At 38.9% G+C, this 25516-nt stretch overlaps 1 protein-coding gene across 6 annotated transcripts; it reads left to right on the forward strand.

Moving 5' to 3' along the window:
- The first annotated feature begins 366 nt into the window (after positions 1 to 366).
- ZNF567 (zinc finger protein 567) lies at positions 367 to 24574 on the forward strand. 6 transcript variants are annotated; one of them, XM_045076519.1, is made up of 7 exons: positions 367 to 1311; positions 1843 to 1900; positions 5554 to 5627; positions 7732 to 7740; positions 18247 to 18373; positions 18631 to 18717; positions 22214 to 24574. In XM_045076519.1, exons 1-7 carry the CDS (start codon positions 1036 to 1038, stop codon positions 23932 to 23934), a joined length of 2352 nt encoding a protein of 783 aa, XP_044932454.1. In that variant the 5' UTR covers positions 367 to 1035; the 3' UTR covers positions 23935 to 24574. The 6 variants fall into 6 exon arrangements, with proteins under 6 accessions (XP_044932454.1, XP_044932455.1, XP_044932456.1 ...); XM_045076524.1 differs by lacking the exon at positions 367 to 1311 and adding an exon at positions 1313 to 1344; XM_045076522.1 differs by lacking the exon at positions 367 to 1311 and adding an exon at positions 2660 to 2991 and having other exon boundaries at positions 1351 to 1900.
- The last annotated feature ends 942 nt before the right edge of the window (positions 24575 to 25516 follow it).

Here is a 25516-nt window from a genome sequence, read left to right on the forward strand (position 1 = left end):
CAGACCTTGGAGCACAGAGTAGGGAAATTGGAAGATATTCTTCAACACCACACAGTCTCTTGCCATCTATCACACACAGAAGTAAAGGGGACATGGGGAGTACTGCTAATCCTTTTTAATATCAAAGGAAAAAGCCAGGGTGACTGACATCCAGGACTGAAACTTTCTCTAAGTTCACATCAAGTTTCCTGGGGAGAGAGCTTTGGGAAGATGTGGTTCTGAAACCATGGACCTTGACCTCAACTCCCAAGGGTGATCCTTTGAGGAAGGAATCTTACTCCTAGGTTCTCCAGATGTCTTCCTAGGACTTTGCCTAAGGGACTCTTCGAATTCTAAAGTTCATTCCAAAAACAGGTTTGTGCTTTTTTGCTTGTATGTAACATTTATACTACCAGTCAAATATCTGACTCCCTTTTGGTGACCTTTTCTCTGCAGCTGGGGTGCATAGCTCTAAAGCAGGAAGAAAAAAGGGAACGCAGGCATACACCCCCAAGAAAGGATAGAACCTAAAACTGACCTCTAGATGGGCAACATCATCTTCACTGATAACCCCACTGTGTTAAGCGCGAAGCTAGGCACTGGAGGTGGTTGTGCCCTGACAAGGCAGCTCAGGCCATGCTTCGGTGCATCGCGACTCTAGTCAAACAGGCATTGCAGTCTTCACAAGCATACACACACTCTCTGTGAAGTCTTCAACAGACCCCTCAGTCCCGATTTTAAACCCAGAACTGAAGACATAAAGCTCTGTCATCACACAACCAAACTCGTACCGGTCAGAGAATTAAAAGCCTCTCCCGTCACACTAGGAAACAACTTATGATGGTCGGTCTCAAACCCCACAGTGTCACATGCCTCACATCACAGTCGACTGGTCACCCACAATGTCCTGCATCCGATTAGGGACACACACGCATGTCTACACCTGTCACGGCCACATCACCGTACATACTCGCACTCGGCTTCGTCACGACCACAAACGCGCGAAGAGAGGCTTGAGACCCGGGCTCCACACACCCCGTCAGCACTGTGGGGGCGATGGGCTTCATCACCGTGAGCGACGGTTGCCACTCGGAGCGCGACGACTTTCAGGTAATCGGGGATAATGAAATAAGACCCTTGATCAAAGTTCTTTTTCAAAAGCTGCAAAGGGGCTGTGGGAAATGTAGTTCAAGGTCGGAAAAGCCCGTATGTCGAGAAGGCGCGCACGCGCGCGCTCCCAGGCTTTCCCTCAAAGACCAAGCCGCGGAGACACTTGGGAGGTACAGCCCGCGCAGGAGTACGCAAGCGCGGACAGCTGACCAGTGGTCGAAGGTGAGGCTGGTGGGTCCTACGGAGGCGGAGAAGGCGGGTGATGGCGGGACCCGGGGGAATGCCGAGGAGGGAGGCGGGAACCTGGGCTGGGAAAAGCGAGGAAGGAAGAGGGAACCTGGGTCAAGAAGGCCGGGGAGGAAGGCGAGAGTCTGGACCCTGCATAGAGCGAGGAAGGAAGCGAGAACTAAGCAGAAGGAACCAGAATCCAAGGCCGAGGAACACGGAGGAGGGAGGGGATAGGGAGCCTGGGCCGGGGAGCGCCCTAGAGGCAACCGGTAGTCCAGGATGGACAGCGCCGAAGTGGAAACTAGAAGCCCGGGGCTGGTGTGAGTTTGGGGAGGGCAGGAATTTTGGTTTTTTCCCCCATGAGGAAACCCCAAGTCTCGCAGTGCGGCCTGGCACGCAAGGGCGTTCAGTTCATGTAGCTTTTTGTGGCTTTCCTTGTGTGGTTTGAGCATGTGTTCCTTGTGACGTTGTGGAACCGGTTGTGAAAGTGATAAGGTCTCGGTGTGTGTCTGATTTTTCAAATAGGTTACGAGTCGATTTGTATTTGAGACTGCATGCGACTTTGGAGAGACGACAGTAAGGGGTATGTGAGTAAAATTTCGTTACTTTGTGTAGAAGTCTGTTATGGGCTCTGAGATTATCCGTGACGTGTGTCTATGGGATCGTGATTGTTCGTGGGTGATATAACTGTGTCTTTGTCTAATTTTTAAAGTGTTTTGTGTGCACGGTCCGCGGCAATTCATGAATATTGTCTATTGTGTGACTGAGATGGAGCGCTTGAGAAACTGGATGCATGACCAGTTAAATATGTTTAGATTATCTGAATATTGGCCTTTTTATACGCTTGTAAAATTTTACCCTGTGGCAATTAGACAATTGAAATAGAGATTTTTTTTTAATGGAGAAAAAGAAATAAAAATAATTTTCAGATGGTAGGATTGTATACTGGGAAACCGCATACTGACTAATAACTTGTATGTTCAAATGAGTATACCATTTGGGAGTACACACATAAAAAATTTCTCCCATAATTGCCACTCAAAGTTGCTATTTGGATGAATCTTTTTATTCCCCTACTGCTGGATGCATTCCTAGACAGATTCAATAATTTCAGTCATTCTGAAGACTGAATCTGTTGAACATTAAAATGTAAGATTAGTCTCATCTTTTGATAGCTATTTCGTTAAATAAGATGTTTACTATAGACATCAATACTTGAACATGTTTTAAAAGTAAAAACTCTCCCTCCTGCTGGAAGCCTGCCAGGGAAAAGAGTACATGATCAGTTAGTTTCTTCTTTAATTCCTCAACCTCTATTTTGTCTCTTCTTTACCCCCTCTAGGTGGGTAGTCTCTAGCTGGAATGGATTGGGAGCTGGAAAACAGGAAACAAGTCAGAAGTCAGGGACAAGAAGAGGCTAACATGATTGGTACCATTATAATTTAGTGTTAAGTCAGCTCTTAACCTGAGAGAACCCACTGCTGGGAACTTCCAGATACACTTCCCTTCTCATGGGTACAGCCACTTCTCCAGCTGTCTCCTCAGTGTTTCCTCTGGGCATGCAGTAGTCCACCTGCTCTGGTGGGTCTTGTCTCTCCGGTGAGTCCTCTTGGACAAGAGGATCCAAGCCAACCCAAGCAGTCTCCATCCATGGGTTGCCCATCTAGAGCTCAGGTGAGAATTAACTCTCTCAGTCACTTTGCCGTCTCAGATCCTGGAAATATGTACATTTCCCCCCAAATTCTCTCACCACTTTGGTTTCCAGGGGCATCAGCCTCTGAGGAGCCTCTTGTTTTCTTCCCCTGGAAAACTATGCCCTAAAAATAATTTTTACCCTCCTAGACATTTCCTTCTTTCAGCCTCTCCAGCCTCTTGAAGTCGGGGTTAAATTAACTGGAGCAAAACCTTACGTTTTTTACAAGATTTTATTTTAGAATGAGGGACACTTAGAAGCTTGTTTTGCTCACCATCTTTGGGATATCTGCTGAGACTGAGAGGAAAATTCCTAAGTTACCATGCTGTTAAAAACAATGACAACAATTAGAAAATTCAGAGGTTTGTTGGGAAAAATACAAATCAATAGGCTTTATATGTGTGCTTATATATATATGTATATGTATGTATCAGAAAACTATGGAAAATGATCAGTGGCCATCAAAAATATGAGATACAAAGGATTTTGTAATCTGTGAAAAAAGAATTAATGTTCTGACGGGACTCAAAAAGTCAGACTTGAATAAAAGAATAGGCAGACTAAAAGTGATAAAGTGTTAAAATTCCCTTAACATCATGCAGTTCCATTAAAATGTCAGTAAAAATTTTGCACTTTCTAAAATTCTTATGAAAGGGATGCCTGGGTGGCTCAGGCAGTTAAGCGACTGCCTTTGGCTCAGGTCATGATCCCAAGATCCTGGGATCAAGTCCCACATCGGGCTCCTGGCTCAACAGGGAGGCTGCTTCTCTTTCTGCTTCTGCCTACTTGTGCTCTTGCTCTCTGACAAATAAATAAGTAAAATCTTTTAAAAAATAAATAAAATAAAATTCTTGGGAGAATATAAAAAGCCAAAAATTCTGAAAGAAAATGATAAAGGGGGAAATAACCCTAATCTGACACTAAAATATGTTTTAAAAATGTAGTAACTACAGAGTCATCCAGATAATTAAGTGAACAGGTCAGTGAAATTAAATATAAAATGCAGATCTACTCAAATATATAAAGGAAATAAAGTATTTGATGGCAGTTTTGATGAAGGGAGGAAATATGTTATTGAACACCTGACAGCACTAAACCAGATGGTCAATAATCTGTTATAAGTTATTTTTGCATAGGAAAAACACAAAGTCAGTTGAGAAACTATAAAAAAGTACTTCAAGTAAATACAGTATTTCTGGGGCGCTTGGGTTGTTCAGTTGGTTAAGCATCTGCCTTCAGCTCACATCATGATCCCAGTATCCTGGGATCGAGCCGCACATTGGGCTCCCTCAGGGAGCCTACTTCTCCCCCTCTCTCTGCCTGGTGTTCCCCCTCCTTTTTTTTTTTTTTTTTTTTTAAAGATTTTATTTATTTATTTGACAGAGAGAGATCACAAGTAGACGGAGAGAGAGGCAGGCAGAGAGAGAGAGAGGGAAGCAGGCTCCCTGCCGAGCAAAGAGCCCGATGCGGGACTTGATCCCAGGACCCTGAGATCCACCCAGGCGCCCCCCCCCTTTTTAAAAAGATTTTTATTTATTTATTTATTTATTTTTTAAGATTTTGTTTATTTATTTGACGGATTACATGTAGGCAGAGAGGCAGGCAGAGAGAGAGGAGGAAGCAGGCTCCCTGCTGAGCAGAGAGCCCGATGCAGGGCTCGATCCCAGGACCCTGAGATCACGACCTGAGCCGAAGGCAGAGGCTTAACCCACTGAGCCACCCAGGCGCCCCATAAAAAAGATTTTTATTTATTTGACAGGCAGAGATCACAAGTAGGCAGAGAGGCAGGCAGAGAGAGAGAGGTGGAAGCAGGCTCCCCGCTGAGCAGAGAACCCGATGCGGGCTTGATCCCAGGGCTCTAGGATCGTGACCTGAGCCCAAGGTAGAGGCTTTAACCCACAGAGCCACCCAGGCGCCCCTACTGCTCCCCTTCCTTGTGCTCTATCAAATAAGTAAATAAAAATATTTTTTAAAAAACAACATTTCCTTCATCTTAAAAAGATTTAATAACCAATCTAGAAAATAAAAGTATGATAGAGGAATGAAAGAATAAGAGACCATTCACATGAGAAACTAAGTTTTTATACTTATGAAAAGCTTATTTTCTGTCATAATAAAAACCTAGAACCACAATTTCCTTCTTTTAGATAGGCAAACATCAACAAGTTTGTATCAGCATTTGTCAGGGTGTGGAGTGACAGGTATTCTCATGTATTGCTGGTGATAGTATAAATGGTAGAGCCTTACAGAAAACAGCTTGGAGGTAGGCTGCTAAAAGAGAAAAGATGATGTTAAAAAGGAGGGGAACTTGCCTGAAATCTAATCTGTTGCCCAAAGGCCTGTATCTCTGGATTTGGGGATAAAATAAGATCTGTTTGTCTCATTCTCCCCCTCCCCCCCATTATTTTGTGGAATGTGCACAGCGGTCAAGGGCCGAAGCAAGGGAAATGGAGGCAAATTCATTTGAGTCCTAAGGCATATGAGAGCTGTAAGGCTTGTATAGTGTCATGTGGCTTCTTTTCATCCTGGCTTTGCCTTCATAGGAACTGCCTCTTTTCCAAAGAGGAATCCAAAGGAAGACTGGTCACATCTTGCAGATCTCAAAACCATGGCTCAGGTGAGGTGATGGTTTCTCTCTCCTTTCCAAAATCGTCTTTTTTTTTTTTTTTTTAAATGGAGATTTGAGCATTTGCCTTTCTGCACTAGATCCTCCTGCCTATCTTCTATAAAGAAGCGGTCCCCATTACTTCCTGTATTGGCCAGATAAGCCTTTTCCTTCCATACATGCTCCTTCTAATTTTAATCAATGTTCACACATCAAGCGGGTATATCCTTGAACATCTTTCTCAGTCTTCTCCCAGAAGCAGAGCTGGGACAAAAATTCTTTTCCTCAAATGAGAACATATTACTGCATGAACTTGTCTCATTTAGATAAAAACAGTCAAGATGGAGATAGAATTGATAGATTACTATTAGAAAGTGGCAAGGAGTCTTGTTTTGAGGCTTTGAGAATCAAGCGGTGCTGGGCAAGTTGTACAAAACAGAATCTTGCTTTTCTCCTGTTTGATCCTTCAGTTTTGCTTATAACTGCTAACAATTCCTAAAAACCTGGCCTGCTAGTAACACTGCCCCATTATGCTAATGGTGTTGCTATGTTTAAATTTCTTAAATTTTATATTTGGATGCAGGAGAAATAAATGTATATGTTTAGATCACCATATTGAATTACAAGTATAATTCTTGAAACATTCTGCTCTTGGTTTCAAAGATGTTACTCTCTTGGTTCTTTCAGAAAATTCATCTTTAGAGGCACTTGGGTAGCTCAGTTGATTAAGTGTCTGACTTTTGGTTTTGGGGTTATGGGATTGAACCCCTTGTCCCAATCCACTTGGGATTCTCTCTCTCCCCCTCTCCCTTTGTGCTCACCCTCCCGCCCCTCCGCTTACAAGCACATGCTCTCTAAATAAATAAATAAATAAAATCATAAAAAAGAGTGAAAATTCATCTGTGTGTCTGGACCTCTTAAATACTAGTGTTCTCCAGATGCTTTATCAGTTCTCTTCTCTTTACAGCCTCCTGTTTCTATTCACAGTCAACCACTATTCTAATGATGCTCACATAATTTTAAACCTAAAACTCTGTCAAAAGCATATCCAGTCTCCAACTAAATACCACCACCTGCATGTTCCACAGATACTTCAGGCATCTGGCCAAGATTTATCTCATCTCCTGCCCATCCTATTCCTTCTTGTTTTGTTTTCAATCTGCTTTTGGCCCCGGTCCCATACCCACCACTAATACAGTTAGCTTGAGTTAAATAAATGTCTCTTTTCCACTGCACAATTTAGTGATGAATCTTACTCCTTATAACCCAGTTCCTTTATCTCCGCTGATACCTTTATTTTGAGTGCCTCTTGCATACCGTAGACACTTGTTCACCCATTCAACACCTTTATTCCTTTTCCACTTAACACCTTTGCTCACCCAGTACTCACAATGAATCTTTGTGTTTCTATGCTTTCCTGTTTGTGTATGTGTGTTAAAATAGACTTAATATAAAATTTCACCATTTTAGCCATTGTTAAGTTTATAGTTTAGTCCCATTAAGGACATTGACAGTGTTACATAACCAGCAGCACTATGTATTTCCAGAAGGTTTTCATCATCCTAAACAGAAACTCTGTACTTACAACATTAATCAACAACTGTTCTCTTATACTTTTTATAGCCTTAGACCTAAAGCACAGTAGAAGAATGTGTAAAGACATCCCATTAGGGTGAAAAATGTTAAAATGCTTATTCACAGTTTAAATTCAAAAACAGTCATCATTAATAATAATATAATTTTCCAGGGTGCCTGTGTGGCTCAGTGGGTTAAAGCCTCTGCTTTCAGCTCAATTCATGATTCCAGGGTCCTGGGATCAAACCGCACATCGGGCTCTCTGCTCAGTGGGGAGCCTGCTTCCCTTCCTCTCTCTGCCTACTTGTGCTCTCTGTCTGTCAAATAAATAAATAAATTTTTAAGATAATATAATTTTCCAATTCATGAATATGATGTACATCTCTTTTTGTTTAGATCTTTAAATTCTTTCAGTAATGCTTTGTTGTTTTGTGTTTACCTTCTTTCTCATGTTTTGATATATCAATCCCTGGGTATTTTTTTTTAATGTTACTGTAAATGTTACTCATGTTTTTAAAAATTGTATTTATTTATTTGACAGAGATCACAAGTAAGCAGAGTGAGAGGAAGAAGCACACTCCCCACTGAGCAGAGAGCCCGATGTGGGACTCGATCCCAGGATCCTAGGACCATGACCTGAGCCGAAGGCAGAGGCTTTAACCCACTGAGGCACCCAGGCGCCCCAGTGTTACTCATTTTTATTTCAAATTCTCACTGTTTACCACTAATATGTGAAAATGCAATTCTTTTTTTCTTTTTTAAGATTTTATTTATTTATTTGACAGACAGAGATCACAAGTAGGCAGAGAGGCAGGCAGAGAGAAAGAGAGGAGGAAGCAGGCTCTCCGCGGAGCAGACAGCCCGATGCGGGCTCGATCCCAGGACCCTGGGATCATGACCTGAGCCGAAGGCAGAGGCTTTAACCCACTGAGCCACCCAGGTGACCCCTTTTTTTTTTTTTTTAAGATTTTATTTTTTATTTTTTATTTATTTGACAGAGATCACAAGTAGGCAGAGAGACAGGTAGGGAGAGAGAGGGGGAAACAGGCTCCCCACTGAGCAGAGGGCCCAATTTGGGGCTTGATCCCAGGACTCTGGGATCATGACCTGAGCCAAAGGCAGAGGCCTCAACCCACTGAGCCACCCAGGCACTCCGCAATTCATTTTTGTATAATGATCTACAATCTTTCTAAAGTCACTTATTCTAGTAATTTTTTTGTATATTCTTTAGGATTTTCTACATAGACAGTCATGTCATATGTGCATAACAACTCTTTTTTGTCTTGCTTTTCAATCTATTCATTTACTACATTGCCTAGACCCTTCAGTACAATGTAGAATAAAAGTGGTGAGAACAGACATTTTTACCTGTATTCAGTGTTCCATTACTAAGTATGATATTAGCTGTAGGTTTTACATAGATTTATTAGTTTGCTGATAGTTTTTATAATGAGAGGGTGTTTAATTTTTTTCAGAAGTTTTTCTGAATCTATGGTTTAGTCCCCCTTATATGACTTTTCTATTTTTTTCTATTAACACAGTGAATTAGTAGCCCTAGGATAAATGCCACTTTGTCACGATATATTTTTTTATATACTGCCTAATGAATTTGCTGACACATTGTTAAGAAGTCTAGTTTTGGTATCAGGGTAATTCTTTTTTTTTTTTTTTTTTTTTTTGAGATTTTATTTATTTATTTGATAGACAGAGATCACAAGCAGGCAGAGAGAGAGGAAGGGAAGCAGGCTCCCATCCCAGAACCCTGGGATCATGACCTGAGCCGAAGGCAGAGGCTTTAACCCACTGAGCCACCCAGGCGCCCCTGGGTAATTCTTTTTTAAAAAGATTTATTTATTGAGAAAGAGAGAGAGAGAGAGAAGTGTGCATGCATGCGAGTGGGGGAGGGGCAGAGGACAAGGCAAAGAGAGAATCTCAAGTAAACTCGCCACTGAGCTGGACACAGGGCTCAATCTCAGACCCTATATCATGACCTGAGCCAAAACCAAGAGTCAGCCGCTCAAACGACTCAGCCACTCAGGCACCCCAATATCAGGGTAATTCTTATAAGTTGGGAAGTATTCTCTCCTCTTACTTTCTGAAAGAATTTGTGTAAATTGGTATTATTTCTTCTTAAAATGTTTGTTAGAATTCACCAGTAAAGCCATTTAGCCTGGAGATTTTTTTGTGGGAAGTTGTTTAACTAGCAGTTCAATTTCCTTAGTAGAATTAGGGATATTCAGGTTATTGGGTTTTTTCCCTTCCATGAGCTTCTATAGTTTGTATCTTTCAAGGAATTTATCAAATTTATTGACACAAAGTTGTCCAAAATATACTTTTTATCCTTTTGATGTCTGTGCAGTCAATAGCAATGGCCCTCTTTCATTTATGTTACTGGTAATTTGTGTCTTATTCTTTTCCTTGGTCAGTTGGCTGAGGTTTATCAATTTCATCAATTGTTTCAAAGCACCAGCTTTTGGTTTCATTGATTTATTCCATTGTTTTTCTGTTTCTTCTTTCTTTCTTTCTTTTTTTTTTTTTTAAGATTTTATTTATTTATTTGACAGAGAGAGATCACAAGTAGGCAGAGAAAGAGAGAGAGGAGGAAGCAGGCTCGCCACTGAGCAGAGAGCCCGATGTGGGGCTCGATCCCAGGATCTCAGGATCATGACCTGAGCCGAAGGCAGAGGCTTTAACCCACTGAGCCACCCAGGCACCCCTAGTTCTTATCTTTTTTGTTTCCTTTTCCCCCCCAATACTTCAGGTTTAATTAAATCATGTTCAGTTTTGTAGATGGAAGCTTATGAGACCTTACTTTTTTTCTAACCAGAAGGATTTACTGCTATAAATTTCCTTCTAAGCACAAAAAAATTTGAACATATTATATTTTTATTTTGATTCAGTTGAAAATATTTTCTAATTCCCCTGCAATTTCTTTTTCAACCTATTGGTTGTTTAGAAGAAATGTACTTAATTTCCAAATCTTGGGGATTTTCCATATAGCTTTCTATTATTGGTTTCTACTTTTATTCTTTTCAGTTAGGGAACATATTCTGTTTGATTTCAATCTTAAATTTATAGAGACTTCTATTGTGGCACAGATTATAGTTTAAGTAGATGACTGTGCTGTGTGCATGTATATAGAGTATTTATTCTGGTGTTATTAGGTAAAGTATTCTCTAAATAATCAGGTCAAATTGGTTGATTGTGATGGTAAAGACTTCTGTATCTTTATTGATTTCCAGTCTGTTATAACAATGACTGAGAGGAAAGTTGAAATCTTCACTTATAATTTTGGTTTTGTCTACTTTTCCTTTTCTATTCCACTAGTTTTTACTTAACATATTTTGAAGTTCTGTTTTTAGGTGCATTCACATTTACAATAGTTATATTCTCTCATGAACTGACCCACACTGTTACTATGAAATGCCTTATTTAATCCCTACTAATAGTCTTTGTTCTGAAATATATATTACTTGATACTATATCCATTTGGCTTTCTTACAATTAGTAGCTACAGTGTACATGTTTTCCATCCTTTTTTTTAAAAAAAGATTTATTTATTTTAGAGAGTGTGAGCAGGGAGAAGGGCAGAGGGAGAGGGAGAAGGGCAGAGGGAGAGGGAGAAGGGCAGAGGGAGAGGGAGAGAATCCTCAAGCAGACTCTCCACTGAGCATGGAGCCTAATGGGGGGCTCAATTCGAGAACCTTGAGATTATGATCTGAGCCAAAACCAAGAGTTGAACGCTCAACCAACTGAGCCCCCCAGGTATCCCTCCATCCTTTTTACTTTAACCTTCCTATGTTTTCATATTTATAGTGCACTTTTTTTTTTTTTTAAGATTTTATTTCTTAGAGAATGTGCATGAGCAGGAGGAGGAGCAGAGGGAGAGCAACAGGCTGACTCAGTGCTGAGTAGAGAGTCTGACCTGGGCCTAAGTAGTGCTCAAGTATATGAATAAACCACAATTTGTTTACACTAATTATGTTTTGATAGTCTTTTTTTTTTTTAAGATTTTATTTATTTACTTAAGACAGAGCATGCACAAGTGTGGGGAAGGAGCAGGAGAGGGAGAAGCAGATTCCCCACTGAGCAGGGGCCCAACATGGGACTCAATCCCTGGACCCAGAAATGACCTGAGCCAAAGGCAGATGCTTAACCAATTGAGCCACCCTGGTGCCCCAAGATAGAAGTGTCCCGTAGTTTTCAGAGTACAGATCTTTTACTCTGGTTAGGTTCATTCCTAGATAAGTTATGATTCCTGGTGCAACTGTAAATGGGATTTGATTCCTTGATTTCTCTTCTGCTGCTTCATTATTGCTGTATAGAAATGCAACAGATATGTTTATGTTGATTTTGTAAACTACAACCTTGCTGAAATCCTATATTCTAGCAGTTTTTTGGTGGAGTCTTTCAAGTTTTCTACATAGAATATCATGTTTGTGAATAGTGAAAGTTTGGGACGCCTGGGTAGCTCAGTTGGTTAAGTAGCTACCTTCGGCTCAGGTCATGATCCCAGCATCCTGAGATCGAGTCCCACATTGGGCTCCTTGCTTGGCAGGGAGCTTGCTTCTCCGTCTGCCTCTGCCTGCCACTCTTTCTGCCTGTGCTCGCTCTCGCTCTTCTCTCTGACAAATAAATAAATAGATCTTTTTAAAAAAAATAGTGAAAGTTTGACTTCTTCCTTGTTAATTTGGGTGCCTTTTATTTCTTTTTGTTGCCTGATTGCTGAGGTTAAAATTTCCAGTACTATTTTAAATAACAGTTGTGAGAGTGGATATCATTGTCTTGTTCCTGACCATCCAGGAAAAGGCTCTTGTTTTTTCCCCGTTTGAGGATGTTATTTACTGTATGTCTTTCGTATATGGCCTTTATGATGTTGAAGGTATGTTCCATCTATCCCTACTTTGTTGAGGGTTTTTATCAAGAATGGATACTGTATTTTGTCAAATGCTTATTCTGCATCTATTGACAGGATTGTATGTGTGTTTGTTTGTTTTTAAGATTTTATTTACTTGAGGGGCACCTGGGTGGCTCAGTGGGTTAAAGCCTCTGCCTTCGGCTCAGGTCATGATCTCAGGGTCCTGGGATCGAGTCCCGCATCGGGCTCTCTGCTCGGCAGGGAGCCTGCTTCCTCCTCTCTCTCTCCCTGCCTGCCTCTCTGCCTGCTTGTGATCTCTGTCAAACAAATAAATAAGATTTAAAAAAAAAAAAAAAAAAAAAAAAAAAAAAAAAGATTTTATTTACTTGACAGAGAGATCACAAGTAGGCAGAGAGGGGCGGGGAAGCAGGCTCCCTGCTGAGTAGAGAGCCCAGTGCCTGGCTCCATCCCAGGACCCTGAGATCATGACCTGAACCAAGGGCAGAGGCTTAACCCACTGAGCCACCCAGGTGCCCCAAGATTATATGTTTCTTATCATTTCTTTTATTAATGTGGATCCATGTTGATTGATAATGCAATACTGAACCACTCTTGCAGCCCAGGAATAAATCCCACTTGATCATGGTGAATAATTGTTTTAGTGTACTGTTAGATTCCGTTTGTTAGTATCTTGTTGAAAATTTTTACATTCATGTTCATCTGTGATATTGGCCTATAATTATCCTTTCTGGTGTGGGCTTTGGCTTCTGAATCTGGGTAATACTGGCCTAGTAGAATGTGTTGGGGAGTTTTCCTTCCATTTCTATTTTTTGGAACAGTTTGAGAAAAATAGGTATTAACTATTTGGTAGAATTCTCCTGGGAAAGCATCAGGCCCTGGACTTTTGTTTGTTAAGAGATTTTTGATTGCTGATTTTGTTTCTTTGCTGGTTATGGGTGTCTTCAAGTTTTCTATTCCTGTTTCTGTTTTGGTAATTTGTCTATTTCTAGGAATTTATGCATTTCTTCCAGATTGCCTTGCTTGTTGGCATATGATTTTTAATAATGTTCTCTTATAATTATTTGTATTTCTTTTGGTTGTGTTGGTTGTGATCTCTCCTTTTTCATTTTTGATTTTATTGATTTGGGTCCTTTCTCTTCTTTTTTGGTAAGTCTGGCCAGGGGGTTATTAATTTTATTAATTCTTTCAAAGAACCAGTGCTTAGTCTGATTCATCTGATCTCCTGGGGGGTTTTTTGTCTATCATTTCCTTCTGCTCTAATCTTCATTATTTCCCTTCTGCTGCTGACTTTAGGCTTTCTTTCCTGTTACTTTTCTAGCTCCTTCCGGTATAAGGTTAGGTTGTGTATTTGAGAGTTTTGTTTCTGGAGGTAGGCCTGTATTCTGTACTTTCCTCTTAAGACCATTTTTGCTTCATCCCAAAGATTTTGGACTATTTTGTTTTCACTTTCATTTGCTTTCATGTATTTTTTTTTTTAATTTCTTCTTTAATTTTCTGGTTAACCCACTCATTCTTTAGTAGGATACTCTTTAACCTCCATGTATTTATAGTCTTTCCAAATTTTTTCTCGTGGTTGACTTCAAGTTTCATAGTGTTGTGGTCAGAAAATATGTATGGTATGATCACAGTTGTTTTATACTTGTTGAGGCCTGTTTTGTGATCCAGTATGTGATCTTTTCTGGAGAATGTTCCATGTGTACTGGAAAAAAATGTGTATTCTGCTGCATTAGGATGAAGTGTTCTGAATATATGTGTTAAGTCCATCTGGTCCAGTATGTCATTCAAAGCCATTGTTTCCTTGTTGATTTTCTGCTTAGATGATCTCTCCATTGCTGTAAGTTATTGTATTTTTATTAATAAACTTCTTTATGTTTGTTATTTATTGATTTGTATATTTGGGTAGTCTCAAGTTGGGAGCATAAATATTTTACACTTGTTAGATTTTCTTGCTGAATAGACCCCTTTATTATGATATAATGCCCTTCTTCATATCTTATTACAGTCTTGGTTTAAAATCTAGCTTGTGGGTTCCTGGGTGGCTCAGTCAGTTGAGCATCTGCCTTTAGCTTGGATCATGACCCCAAGGTCCTGGGATCAAACCCACTCTCTGATCAGAGGGGAGCCTGCTTCTCCCTCTCCCTGCCACTCTGACTACTTGTGATCTCTGTCTTCCTATTAAATAAATAAAATCTTAAAGATTTTTTTAAAAATCTGGTTTGCCTGAAAAAAGTATGGCTACTCCAGCTTTCTCTTGATGTCCATTAGCATGATAAAGGGTTCTCTGTCCCCTCACTTTCAATCTGCAAGTATCTTTACTAACCTGTTTTTTAAATCCATTTAAATATATTCTATATTTTAAGGCAGTTTTAGGTTCATGGCAAAATTGTATAGAAAGTACAGAGTTTCAGGGTGTCTAGCTGGCTCAGTCCATGGAGCATGTGACTCTTAATCTGGGATTGTGGGTTCAAGCCTCAGATTGGGTATAAGATTACTTAAAAATAAAATCTTTTTTTTTCCCAAAAAGTACAGAATTTCCATTTATCCCCTGTCCCCACACATGAATAATTACCCCATTATCAACATTTTGCTCTACACAGTGATACATTCATTACAGTGAATTTTTTAAAAATTAAAATTAAATTAATTAAAATTTGATCTACATTAACACATTATTTCCCTAGGTCTACAGTTTACATTAAGATTCACTCTTGGGGGACGCCTGGGTGGCTCAGTTGGTTAAGCAGCTGCCTTCAGCTCAGGTCATCATCCCAGCGTTATGGGATCGAGTCCCACATCGGGCTCCTTGTTCCGCGGGGAGCCTGCTTCTCCCTCTGACTCTGCCTGCCACTCTGTCTGCCTGTGCTTGCTCTCACTCGCTCTCTCTCTGACAAATAAATAAATAATATCTTTAAAAAAAAAAAAAAAGATTCACTCTTGGTCTTACATATCCATATACAGTGGATTTAAACAAATATACAATGATATATCCACCATTATAGTACTATATAGAATAGTTTCACTGTTCTAAAATTCTCTGTGCTACACTCACTTATCCCTTCCTCTATTTTTTTTAATTGTCTCCATAGTTTTGCATTTCCAGACTATCATAGTTGGAATCATACAGCCTTTTCTTTTTTTTTTTTTTTTTAATAATTTTTAAAAAAGATTTTATTTATTTATTTGACAAAGAAAGATCACAAGTAGGCAGGCATTGGGGGAGCAGGGAACAGGCTCCCTGCAGAGCAGAGAGCCTGGTTCAGGGCTTGATCCCAGGACCCTGAGATCATGACCAAGCTTAATTCAATGAGCCACTCAGGTGCCCCTCATACAGCCTTTTCTGATTGGCTTCTTACACTTACTAATGTGCATTTCAGGTTCTTCCTATTTTGGGATGAGGTTTTGTTTTGTTTGTTGTTTTTTAAGATTTACTTATTTATTCATTTAATTTAGGGGAGGCAAAGGAAAGGGAAGAGGGAGAGAGAGAATCTCAAGCTGAATCCCCACTGATCTGGGAGTTTGAAATAGGGCTTAATCCCATGACCCTGAGATCATGACCTGAGCTGAAATCGAGTCACATACTTAACTGACTGAGCACTCAGGTGCCCCAACTTGTTTTTTATTCATCTGTTTATATATATGTTACATTTTATGTCATTCAAATACATTTTAATAGTTTATTTTCATTCATGTATTGACTTTGTAGTTATATCTATATTCATGCCCAGGTTTTCATTATGTTGAATACTTTTAGAATAGCTGCCTTGGGGCACCTGTGTGGCTCAGTGGGTTAAAGCCTCTGCCTTCGGCTCAGGTCATGGTCTCAGGGTCCTGGAATCGAGCCCCGCATTAGGCTCTCTGTTCATCAGGGAGCCTGCATCCTCCTCTCTCTCTCTCTGCCTGCCTCTCTGACTACTTGTGATCTGTCAAATAAATAAAAAACTTTAAAAAAATAAAATAAAAAGAAGAATAGCTGCCTTGAAGTGTTTTTTTGTTTTATTTTTTTGCAAAATCCAACGTAGGGGCCCATTGGGGATTTTACTTTCTCTGACTGGCTTTTTCTGAACATGGGTCATACTCCCCTTCCTCTTATTTTGTTTTTTTTTTGTTTGTTTGAATGCTTAGTAATTTTTCTAGAAACCTGGATATCATGAATAAAACAGTAATGTGATTCTGTTATTTCTTTTTTTTTCCTGAGGATTATTGGTTTTTTTTAGAACAAAAATTGTTTTTGTTGTAGCAGACAGCTGATTTGGTTGAAATCGAACTTTTTTTTTTTTTTTTTTTTTTTTTTTTTAAGATTTATTTGGTAGGCAGAGAGGAAGGCAGAGAGAGAGGAAGGGAAGCAGGCTCCCCGTTGAGCAGAGAGCCCGATGTGGGGCTTGATCCCAGGACCCTGAGATCATGACCTGAGCTGAAGGCAGAAGCTTTAACCCGCTGAGCCACCCAGGCGCCCCTGAAATCGAACTTTAAACTCTGCCTCTACCCCCAAGTGTAAAGCAGCTGATAGATCAGCTCAGTTCTTTAAGCTTCTACCTACTGCTTTGGACCCTAGGCCCCTAAGGGGAGGGGAGGTAGGTTCTTTTCATGTTCATGTACCTTAACTCTTATTAAGGAATTGGTATTTATACTTATATTTTAGGTTTTACTTTCTGTAGGTCTCTTTCTTCCAGTGTTTTTTACCCCTCATTTCCTGCTGCTTTGTGAGCTGCAACTTCAGACACCTCCATCCTGTAAGACTTCAGTTTTCTTTTGCTTGAGCTGTAAGGTTATATAATGCTGTTAATCAAAAATGCAGAAATCTCAGAATCTCACTAGGTGCAAGTTTTTCATAACTCTTTTCTGGCATCTTTTTGCTAAGTCCTCTGTGACTTCCCCAACAATTGCTTAGTTTAACTACCAACCTGGAGTTCTGGTAGTGTTTATACTCTCATTTTAGTTCTCATCATTTCTGTAGTTCTCTCACTTCAAGAATTTATTTCCATGGGCGCTTGGGTGGCTCAGTGGGTTAAGCCTCTACCTTCCGCTCAGGTCATGATCTCAGGGTCCTGAGATTGAGCCCCGCATTGGGCTCTCTGCTCAGCAGGGAGCCTGCTTCCCCCCTCTCTCTGCCTGCCTCTCTGCTTACTTGTGATCTCTCTCTCTCTGTCAAATAAATAAATAAATCTTAAAAGAAAAAAAAAGAAGTTATTTCCAGTGTGACTCAATTGGTCAAGCATCCTTTGATCTCAGCTCAGGTGTTTATCTCACAGTCATAAGTTCAAGCCCTGTGTTGGGCTCAACACTAGGTGTGGAGCCTACTTTAAAAAAGAAAGAAAGGAAGGGAGGGAGGGAGGGTGAAAAAGGAAGGAAGAAAGAATGAATTTATTTCTAAATCTCCCACTTATCTGCCAGCTCCAAATTCTGTCAGATATACATGTTGTCTTAATTATAAATAATTCTTATTTGAGGGATCGTTTTCTTGACCAATTTATTCTATTAGTTTTGGATGCCAGAAGTTGTTCCCATGCATTTTAAAATAGTATTCTTCCTGCATAACATAATCTTGACAGGGAAAAATTTTACCTTGAGAGTTGTGCTCCCCTTGTAATATAAAGCATCTTGTATATTCTTTTGTTGTTATACCTATAGTACCTGTAACACTTTCTAGCATTTATGTTTATACATACTTTCTTAAAGATATGTGTTCCTTGGGCGCCTGGGTGGCTCAGTTGGTTGGACGACTGCCTTCAGCTCAGGTCATGATCCTGGAATCCCGGGATCGAGTCCCGCATCGGGCTTCCAGCTCCATGGGGAGTCTGCTTCTCCCTCTGACCTTCTCGTTCACACTCTCTCTCACTGTCTCTCTGTCAAATAAATAAATAAAGTCTTTAAAAAAAAAAAAAAAAGACGTGTGTTCCTTGCTTTGAGGCTATATAGGGACTGTGCCTTATATGTCTTGGCATTCCAGTAAACTAATGAAGTTTTAGGGTACAAAGTGACTTCTATTTTGAGAATTAATTATTAAATAAATTCAGTGACAGGTACATCTGCCTTCACTTTTGTTTACCTTACTATGTAAATCACAAAATAAAAATGATTGACTTTTCTTTATATTCATATGAATGCCCCAAAGGAGCAGGATCAAAAGTCCACAGTATCTGGTCAGCTTACTCTGATCATAGTTCCAATTCATTGCAGGCATCAGTGTCATTCAAAGATGTGACTGTGGACTTTACTCGGGAGGAGTGGCAGCACCTAGATCCTGCTCAGAAGACTCTGTACATGGATGTAATGTTGGAAAACTATTGCCATCTCATCTCTGTGGGTAAGAAGAACTCTCTTTGAAACTTTCAGTAGCATACATTTCCTTTCAAAGGGCCTGAATTATGCGTTGAATTTCAGGCTTAAGAGGTGATGAATTATTTGTTAACAGAAAGGATAACTGTGTACTTTCCCAGAGCAAGATGTTAAGTTTACTCTTACATGAAGAAGTATCTTAATTTGCAGTCCTGAAAATGTACTGTAATAATTTTTCAAGTGCATTAAAGCCTAAGCAACTTAATCCAAATTTTTCTTTATCAGGGTGTCACATGACCAAACCTGATGTGATCCTCAAGTTGGAACGAGGAGAAGAGCCGTGGACATCATTTACAAGTCATACCTGCTTAGGTGAGTTTCTCACTCTTCAGGTAGATGAAATCTAGTAGAGAATAAATTTTAAAATGGTCACATGGTGGGTGGCACCTTTGAAATATTTTGTCTTTTTAAAGGCTTCTAACCTTTTAAGTGATTATCATGCCTGCAAAACTTAAACTTTCAAATATCACTTTCCCAACATAATATTCTTTTCTAGTTTGCTTAATGTTATCAAGTTGCCACTCAGTCAAAATGTACTATAATCCTTCCTGTAGATCTTTTTTGAGATTTGTGTCTTTTTCTAGCCTTCTCAGTTCTTTATCTTCTTGCCATTGTATATATTTCTTTTAGGCATTCTTAAATCTATTTTTTTTTAAGGTTTTATTTATTTGACAGAGACAACGAGAGAGGGAATACAAGCAGGGGAAGTGGGAGAGGGAGAAGCAGGCTTCCCTCTGAGCAGGGAGCCTGATATGGGGCTCGATGCCCCAAGACTCTGGGATCATGACTTGAGCCAAAGGCAGATACTTAACAGTTGAGCCACCCAGGTGCCCCTTAAATCTATTTTTAAAGAACAGAATGTTCTTGGCTAATGTTTTTCTTCTCATTGCTTTCTATTTTTTTCTTTTTCTTTTTATTACCTCAGATTTATTTTCTGTGCTAAGTCTAATAAGCTCCCCTTCTCACCACAAATCTAGCTGTTGGTTTTGAAACTTATTTGCCTTGGCCCAGATTGATAACTCCACAGTTATCATTTTTTCCAGTAAACTTCTATGGTTCATTTTATATGGCTGATCATCATTCCTGAAGTCAGCCCTTAGTATGGGTAAAACATTAACTTATTCTTATCCTGATTCCCTTAGTGATTATTTCCAACTTGGCCTCTTTTCTTCATTACTAGCCATATTGCCTGGAACAATACCTGGCATATAATTGTCACTGATACATATATTTTTAAATGTATATTTTTTCACAGTACTCTCAGTCTTATTTCTCCAATTTGACCTCAAGGGATCTGCCTTTAAATTATAGTAATCTCATCCATTGTGAGGACTAAAGCTCTTTATGTAGATGTCAACACTGAGATACTCAGCACATTTCTCCCACCCTCACTGTAGTACTTTAGGATTCAGCACTCTGATGTTTCACCTGTTTGGTGACAATATGTTGAAATGAAAATCATGAACTTTCCTAGCTTTTAAATTCTTTCTCATTATCTATTTCTAAATTATTTTATTTCTACAATTGATATCAGCTTTTTCTGACTCTATCATCATCTCTTGTGAGTCACTTCACAATTTGTATTATGTTTATCAGCCTGTGAGATAGACATCTTCCCATATTTTCATTTTTGACAGATGTCATACAAAATGATGTTACCTTACTTCATGTCTTGACTACAATAATTACATCTTGGCTTTTCTATAATTTTGTCTTAACCCTTTTAATTTATTATTCCCTATTACTAAATGAAATTGAACTTATCATTTAAAGACTACTAAAATAAGCCTTCATTTTGTCTTTTCAACTTTATTTTTCTCCCTTGTGGAAAACTTGATAATTTCCACTTGATCTAGTCTCCTCAGTATTCTCTACACATCTTATGATTTGTCAAGATGTCCTTTTCATTGTGTTTTGAAACACAATGAAATATCTTTTAAGTTAAGGCCTGAGATTTTTGTTTTCTCCATACGCTGTTTCTTAATTACACCACATCCTCTTTTGAATTCCCATGCTACCAACTAACTAAACCACAACTCTTGGATATGATTATGTAATTTGATAACTGATTATACAATGGTTTATGTTTAAGGATTCTTTCCTTAAGAGGATAAAATCCTCTGTTCGAATCTTTCTTACTCTAGTATATAATATGTTAAGTATTCAGTAGATGCTTCATTAACTGTGGAGCTATATAGAGGAGGTATGTTCTCCTCCATTCAGAAAGCTTACACTGGTGAGTTCTTTTCAGATGTACCTGCTCAGGCCATCACAGTATAGATTCTGTTTGAAACAGTTGAATTTTGCCAAGCACTACCTATATAGGTAGGATACACAGTGTTAATATACACTCAGAAGAGTTAAAGGAGATAACCAATAAAGTATTCTTTTCTATGAAAAAGGATTACTATCAAAATCTGTATTTTTCACAAAACATTTATGACTTGATTAAGCTTGTAAAAATATTTGTTAAAATTGACTTTCCTAGACTATGACCATGTTCAGGTTATAAAGAAATAGTGCTTAAAGTGGTGGGGGGAAATAAATGAAGGAATTTTGATATAATTGAAAGGTAGCATTTTCTTGAAGATTATCTATATATGAGTACAAATAAGACTGGAAGGCAAGCCACCTGATTAAAAGAACATGAGCAAAGCATGTGATAAGAGTAAGTGAGAGGGGCCCCTGGGTGGCTCAGTGGGTTAAAGCCTCTGCCTTCGGCTCAGGTCATGATCCCAGAGTCCTGGGATCGAGTCCCATGTTGGGACTCTGCTCAGCAGGGAGCCTGCTTCCTCCTCTCTCTCTCTGCCTGCCTCTCTGCCTACTTGTGGTCTCTGTCAAATAAATAATAAAATCTTAAAAAAAAAAAAAAAAAAAAAAAAAAAAAAAGAGTAAGTGAGATACTTATAATGCAATAAATATAAGACCTTACTGTTGTTATGTGTGAGATTTGGCAGATATGTGGACAATTCTGAAAATGTGTTTGGATATAAAACGTGAATCTAGGTGATTGAAAGTCTTGTTTACAGAGTTTCCTTGTATGTTGGTGTTGAGGGTAATGGACTGAAGAAAAAAACCGAGGTTTAACATTGTTCTACTGAATGTGGGTGATTGCAAAGTAACAGAAGTCAAATATAGCTACAAAATTATAAAAGAAATGAAGGTTAAAGTTAATGATTTAGAATGAGAATGAACAATCTAATCTTGTCTACCATATGGAAAACTGGAGTTCAGATAATTTACTGTATCAGGGAAAGACTTGCAGCAGTCTTTCTTTAAACCTGAAAAAATTAGTCTGCAAAGAGGAATAGTTATAATTGATGATCATGAGATTTTTGTTATTAAACCATCCTAAAAGGATAACAGCAATATGAATATGCCAGTAAATATACCCCTACTCAGTTTTATAGTTCCTATTGGAAGTATTTTCTCAGCTCTTCTCTTATGAGAGAAAATGATTCCCAGCTATATGGAGGATAAGAGCCTAGGCTATAAGATTGTCTTTCTAGGGTCACCTGGGTGGCTCAATTGGTTAAGAGTCTGACTCTTGATTTTGGCTCAGATAATGATCTCAGGGTCCTGAGATCAAACCTTGCATTGGACTTTGTACTCACTGAGAGTGCAAAAGTTACTAATGTACATTGCTTAATTTTTAATTTTTCCACACTGAGGCAGAGTTTTTATTTAGGTTTTGTGTCTTTTTCCAAAAGTACTTTGTCGTGGGGTCTTTCTTGATCTCATATGCTAGATCTTTCCATAGCAAAAATGTGAAGATTCGCAAATTGTTATTAACTATTTTCTTTTGTAGAAGAAAATTGGAAAGAGGAAGACTTTTTAGTGAAATTCAAGGAACACCAAGATAAGTTTTCTAGATCAGTTGTATTCATCAACCACAAAAAACTGACTAAGGAAAACAGTAATGCATATGAAAAGACATTTACTTTAAGCAAAAACCCTATTAATTCAAAAAATCTACCTCCTGAATATGACACTCATGGAAAATTTTTTAAAAATGTTTCAGAATTAATCATCAGTAATCTAAGTCCTGCAAGAAAAAGACTTAGTGAGTATCATGGATATGGGAAATCACTCCTTAATACTAAAGCAGAGACAGCTCAGCCTGGAGTCAAATCCCATAATCAACGTGGCAGGGCTATTAGTCATAATGAAGTACTTATGCAGTACCATAAGGTGGAAACTCCAGCACAGTCATTTGGATATAATGACTGTGAGAAAGCCTTCCTTAAAAAGGGAGGATTAATTATGCATAATAGAACTTACAGAAGGGAAAACCCATCTGAATATAATAAAAGGAGAAGAGCAACCAATATTGAAAAAAAACATACATGCACTGAATGTGGGAAGTCCTTCTGCAGGAAGTCAGTATTGATTCTGCATCAGGGAATTCACACAGAGGAAAAACCCTATCAGTGTCATCAATGTGGAAATTCATTTAGAAGGAAGTCTTATCTCATTGACCATCAGAGAACTCACACAGGAGAAAAACCCTTTGTTTGTAACGAATGCGGAAAGTCTTTTCGCCTAAAGACAGCCCTCACTGATCATCAGAGAACACATACAGGGGAGAAATCATATGAATGTCCACAGTGTAGGAATGCCTTCAGATTGAAGTCACACCTCATTCGTCATCAGAGAACTCATACAGGAGAGAAACCGTATGAGTGTAATGACTGTGGGAAGTCCTTCCGCCAGAAGACAACACTCTCTTTACATCAGAGAATTCATACAGGAGAGAAACCCTATATTTGTAAAGAATGTGGGAAGTCCTTTCATCAGAAGGCAAACCTTACTGTACATCAGAGGACTCACACAGGGGAAAAGCCCTATATATGTAATGAATGTGGAAAATCTTTCTCCCAGAAGACAACCCTCGCTCTTCATGAGAAGACTCATAATGAGGAGAAACCCTATATTTGTAATGAGTGTGGGAAGTCCTTCCGCCAGAAGACAACCCTTGTGGCACATCAGAGAACACATACAGGGGAAAAATCCTATGAATGTCCTCACTGTGGGAAGGCCTTTAGAATGAAGTCATACCTCATTGATCATCACAGAACTCACACTGGAGAGAAACCATATGAATGTAATGAATGTGGGAAGTCCTTCAGTCAGAAGACAAATCTGAATCTACATCAGAGAATTCATACAGGGGAGAAACCCTATATTTGTAATGAATGTGGGAAGTCCTTTCGCCAGAAAGCAACTCTGACTGTACATCAGAAAATACATACAGGACAGAAATCTTATGAATGCCCTCAGTGTGGGAAAGCCTTTAGCAGGAAGTCATATCTCATTCACCATCAAAGAACTCATACAGGAGAGAAACCATATAAATGTAATGAATGTGGAAAGTGCTTCCGCCAGAAGACAAATCTCATTGTACATCAGAGAACTCACACAGGGGAAAAGCCCTATATTTGTAATGAGTGTGGTAAGTCCTTCAGTTACAAGAGAAACCTCATTGTGCATCAGAGAACTCACAAGGGAGAAAACATAGAAATGCAATAAATGATGTGACTTCTTTGTAAAGCCTTCCCAAGTTATTGTAAAACTTTAGTTTAAAAAACAGCATGCTAAAACATTTTAAAAAGGTAATTTTAATCACAAATGTAATAATAGTTAAAGTACCAACTACATAACTACTGTTTCTAGCATATATAATGGGTATGATCATTTGTTATTAAGTTCTATCAGAAATGAAGCTAAATTTTAAGTTTTCAAGTTCTGTTGACTCAGTTTATTTTTTTAAAAAAGTACTTACATAATACATGAAGACCAAGATACAAAATGGTCATAATGTCAGTTTCTATAAAAGAAGGAAAATATGAAATATATTTCTCCTTATGCTCTGGAATAAAAAACAATTGTTACTTCCCCAAAGATCACCATGTACCTGGCTTAAAATATCATAAAGTAGTCTTTGCATGTCTTTAAACTTTATGTATTTTTTAATCATGTATCATGAATTTTTTTGTGTCTTGTTTCACTCAACATTTTTAAGATTCATACATTATTGCATGTGGCAGTAATGTGTTCATTTTCATTCTGTTTACTCTTCCATCTTACAATATACCACTATTTATCCTTTTGATGGATATTTGTATTTTTTATAATTTTGTGTTGTAATAAAAATGTTGCTTAAATGCTATAAATATTCATTTGTGTGTATATTTCTTAATCTTATATTAAGATGAATTACTCAGACCAAGGGTGTATGTAAGTTTTTTCAGCTATGGTAGATAACTGCCAAATATCTCAGACCTTTCTTACTATGAGATGATTCACTTGGAGAGTAACAGCTCTGATTGTAAGCAATGTGGAAAAGGTCTTTAGCAGTCATCCAGCTAGAGAATTATTTTTAAAAATCCATATAATTGTTTTAATTTTAAGACTGTTAATCATGAATATATGAGTGTAATAAACTTAAAAAGACTATTTGGCTGTGGCTTAAACTTACACAAAACCAGAGAATTCGTATTGGAGGGAATCCTATAGTTGTCATTATTATAGGGATAATTTTAGCCATAACTTACACCTTATTCAACATCAAAGAATTCATACCAGAGAAAGGGAAGTTAAGTGACATAGATGAGTAAAATTTGGGAGAGTGAGTCACTTAGACAGAACTATGAAATAGATATATAAGTAAGCCTTTATACCTCGATCTCAGGAAATGTGGGTATCTGAAATTCTCAAAATCCCTGGAGGGGCAACTGAGTGGCTCAGTTGGTTAAGCCTCTGCCTTTGGCTCAGGTCTCCTCCCAAAGAGCCCCCAATTGGGTTCCCTGCTCAGCGGGGAGCCTGCTTCTCCCTCTCCTCCCCACTTGTGGTCTCTGTTGCTCTCGCTCTCTCTCTCAAATAAATAAAATCTTTTTTAAAAAAAATCACTGAAGTGGGGCGCCTGGGTGGCTCAGTGGGTTAAGCCACTGCCTTCGGCTCAGGTCATGATCTCAGGGTCCTGGGATCGAGTCCCGCATCGGGCTCTCTGCTCAGCAGGGAGCCTGCTTCCTTCTCTCTCTCTCTCTCTGCCTGCCTCTCAGTGTACTTGTAATTTCTCTCTGTCAAATAAATAAATAAATAAATAAATAAA

This window comes from Mustela putorius, unplaced genomic scaffold (genome assembly GCF_011764305.1).
Source record: "Mustela putorius furo isolate JIRA1106 unplaced genomic scaffold, ASM1176430v1.1 tig00000174_pilon_pilon_pilon, whole genome shotgun sequence".
NCBI lineage: Eukaryota > Metazoa > Chordata > Mammalia > Carnivora > Mustelidae > Mustela > Mustela putorius.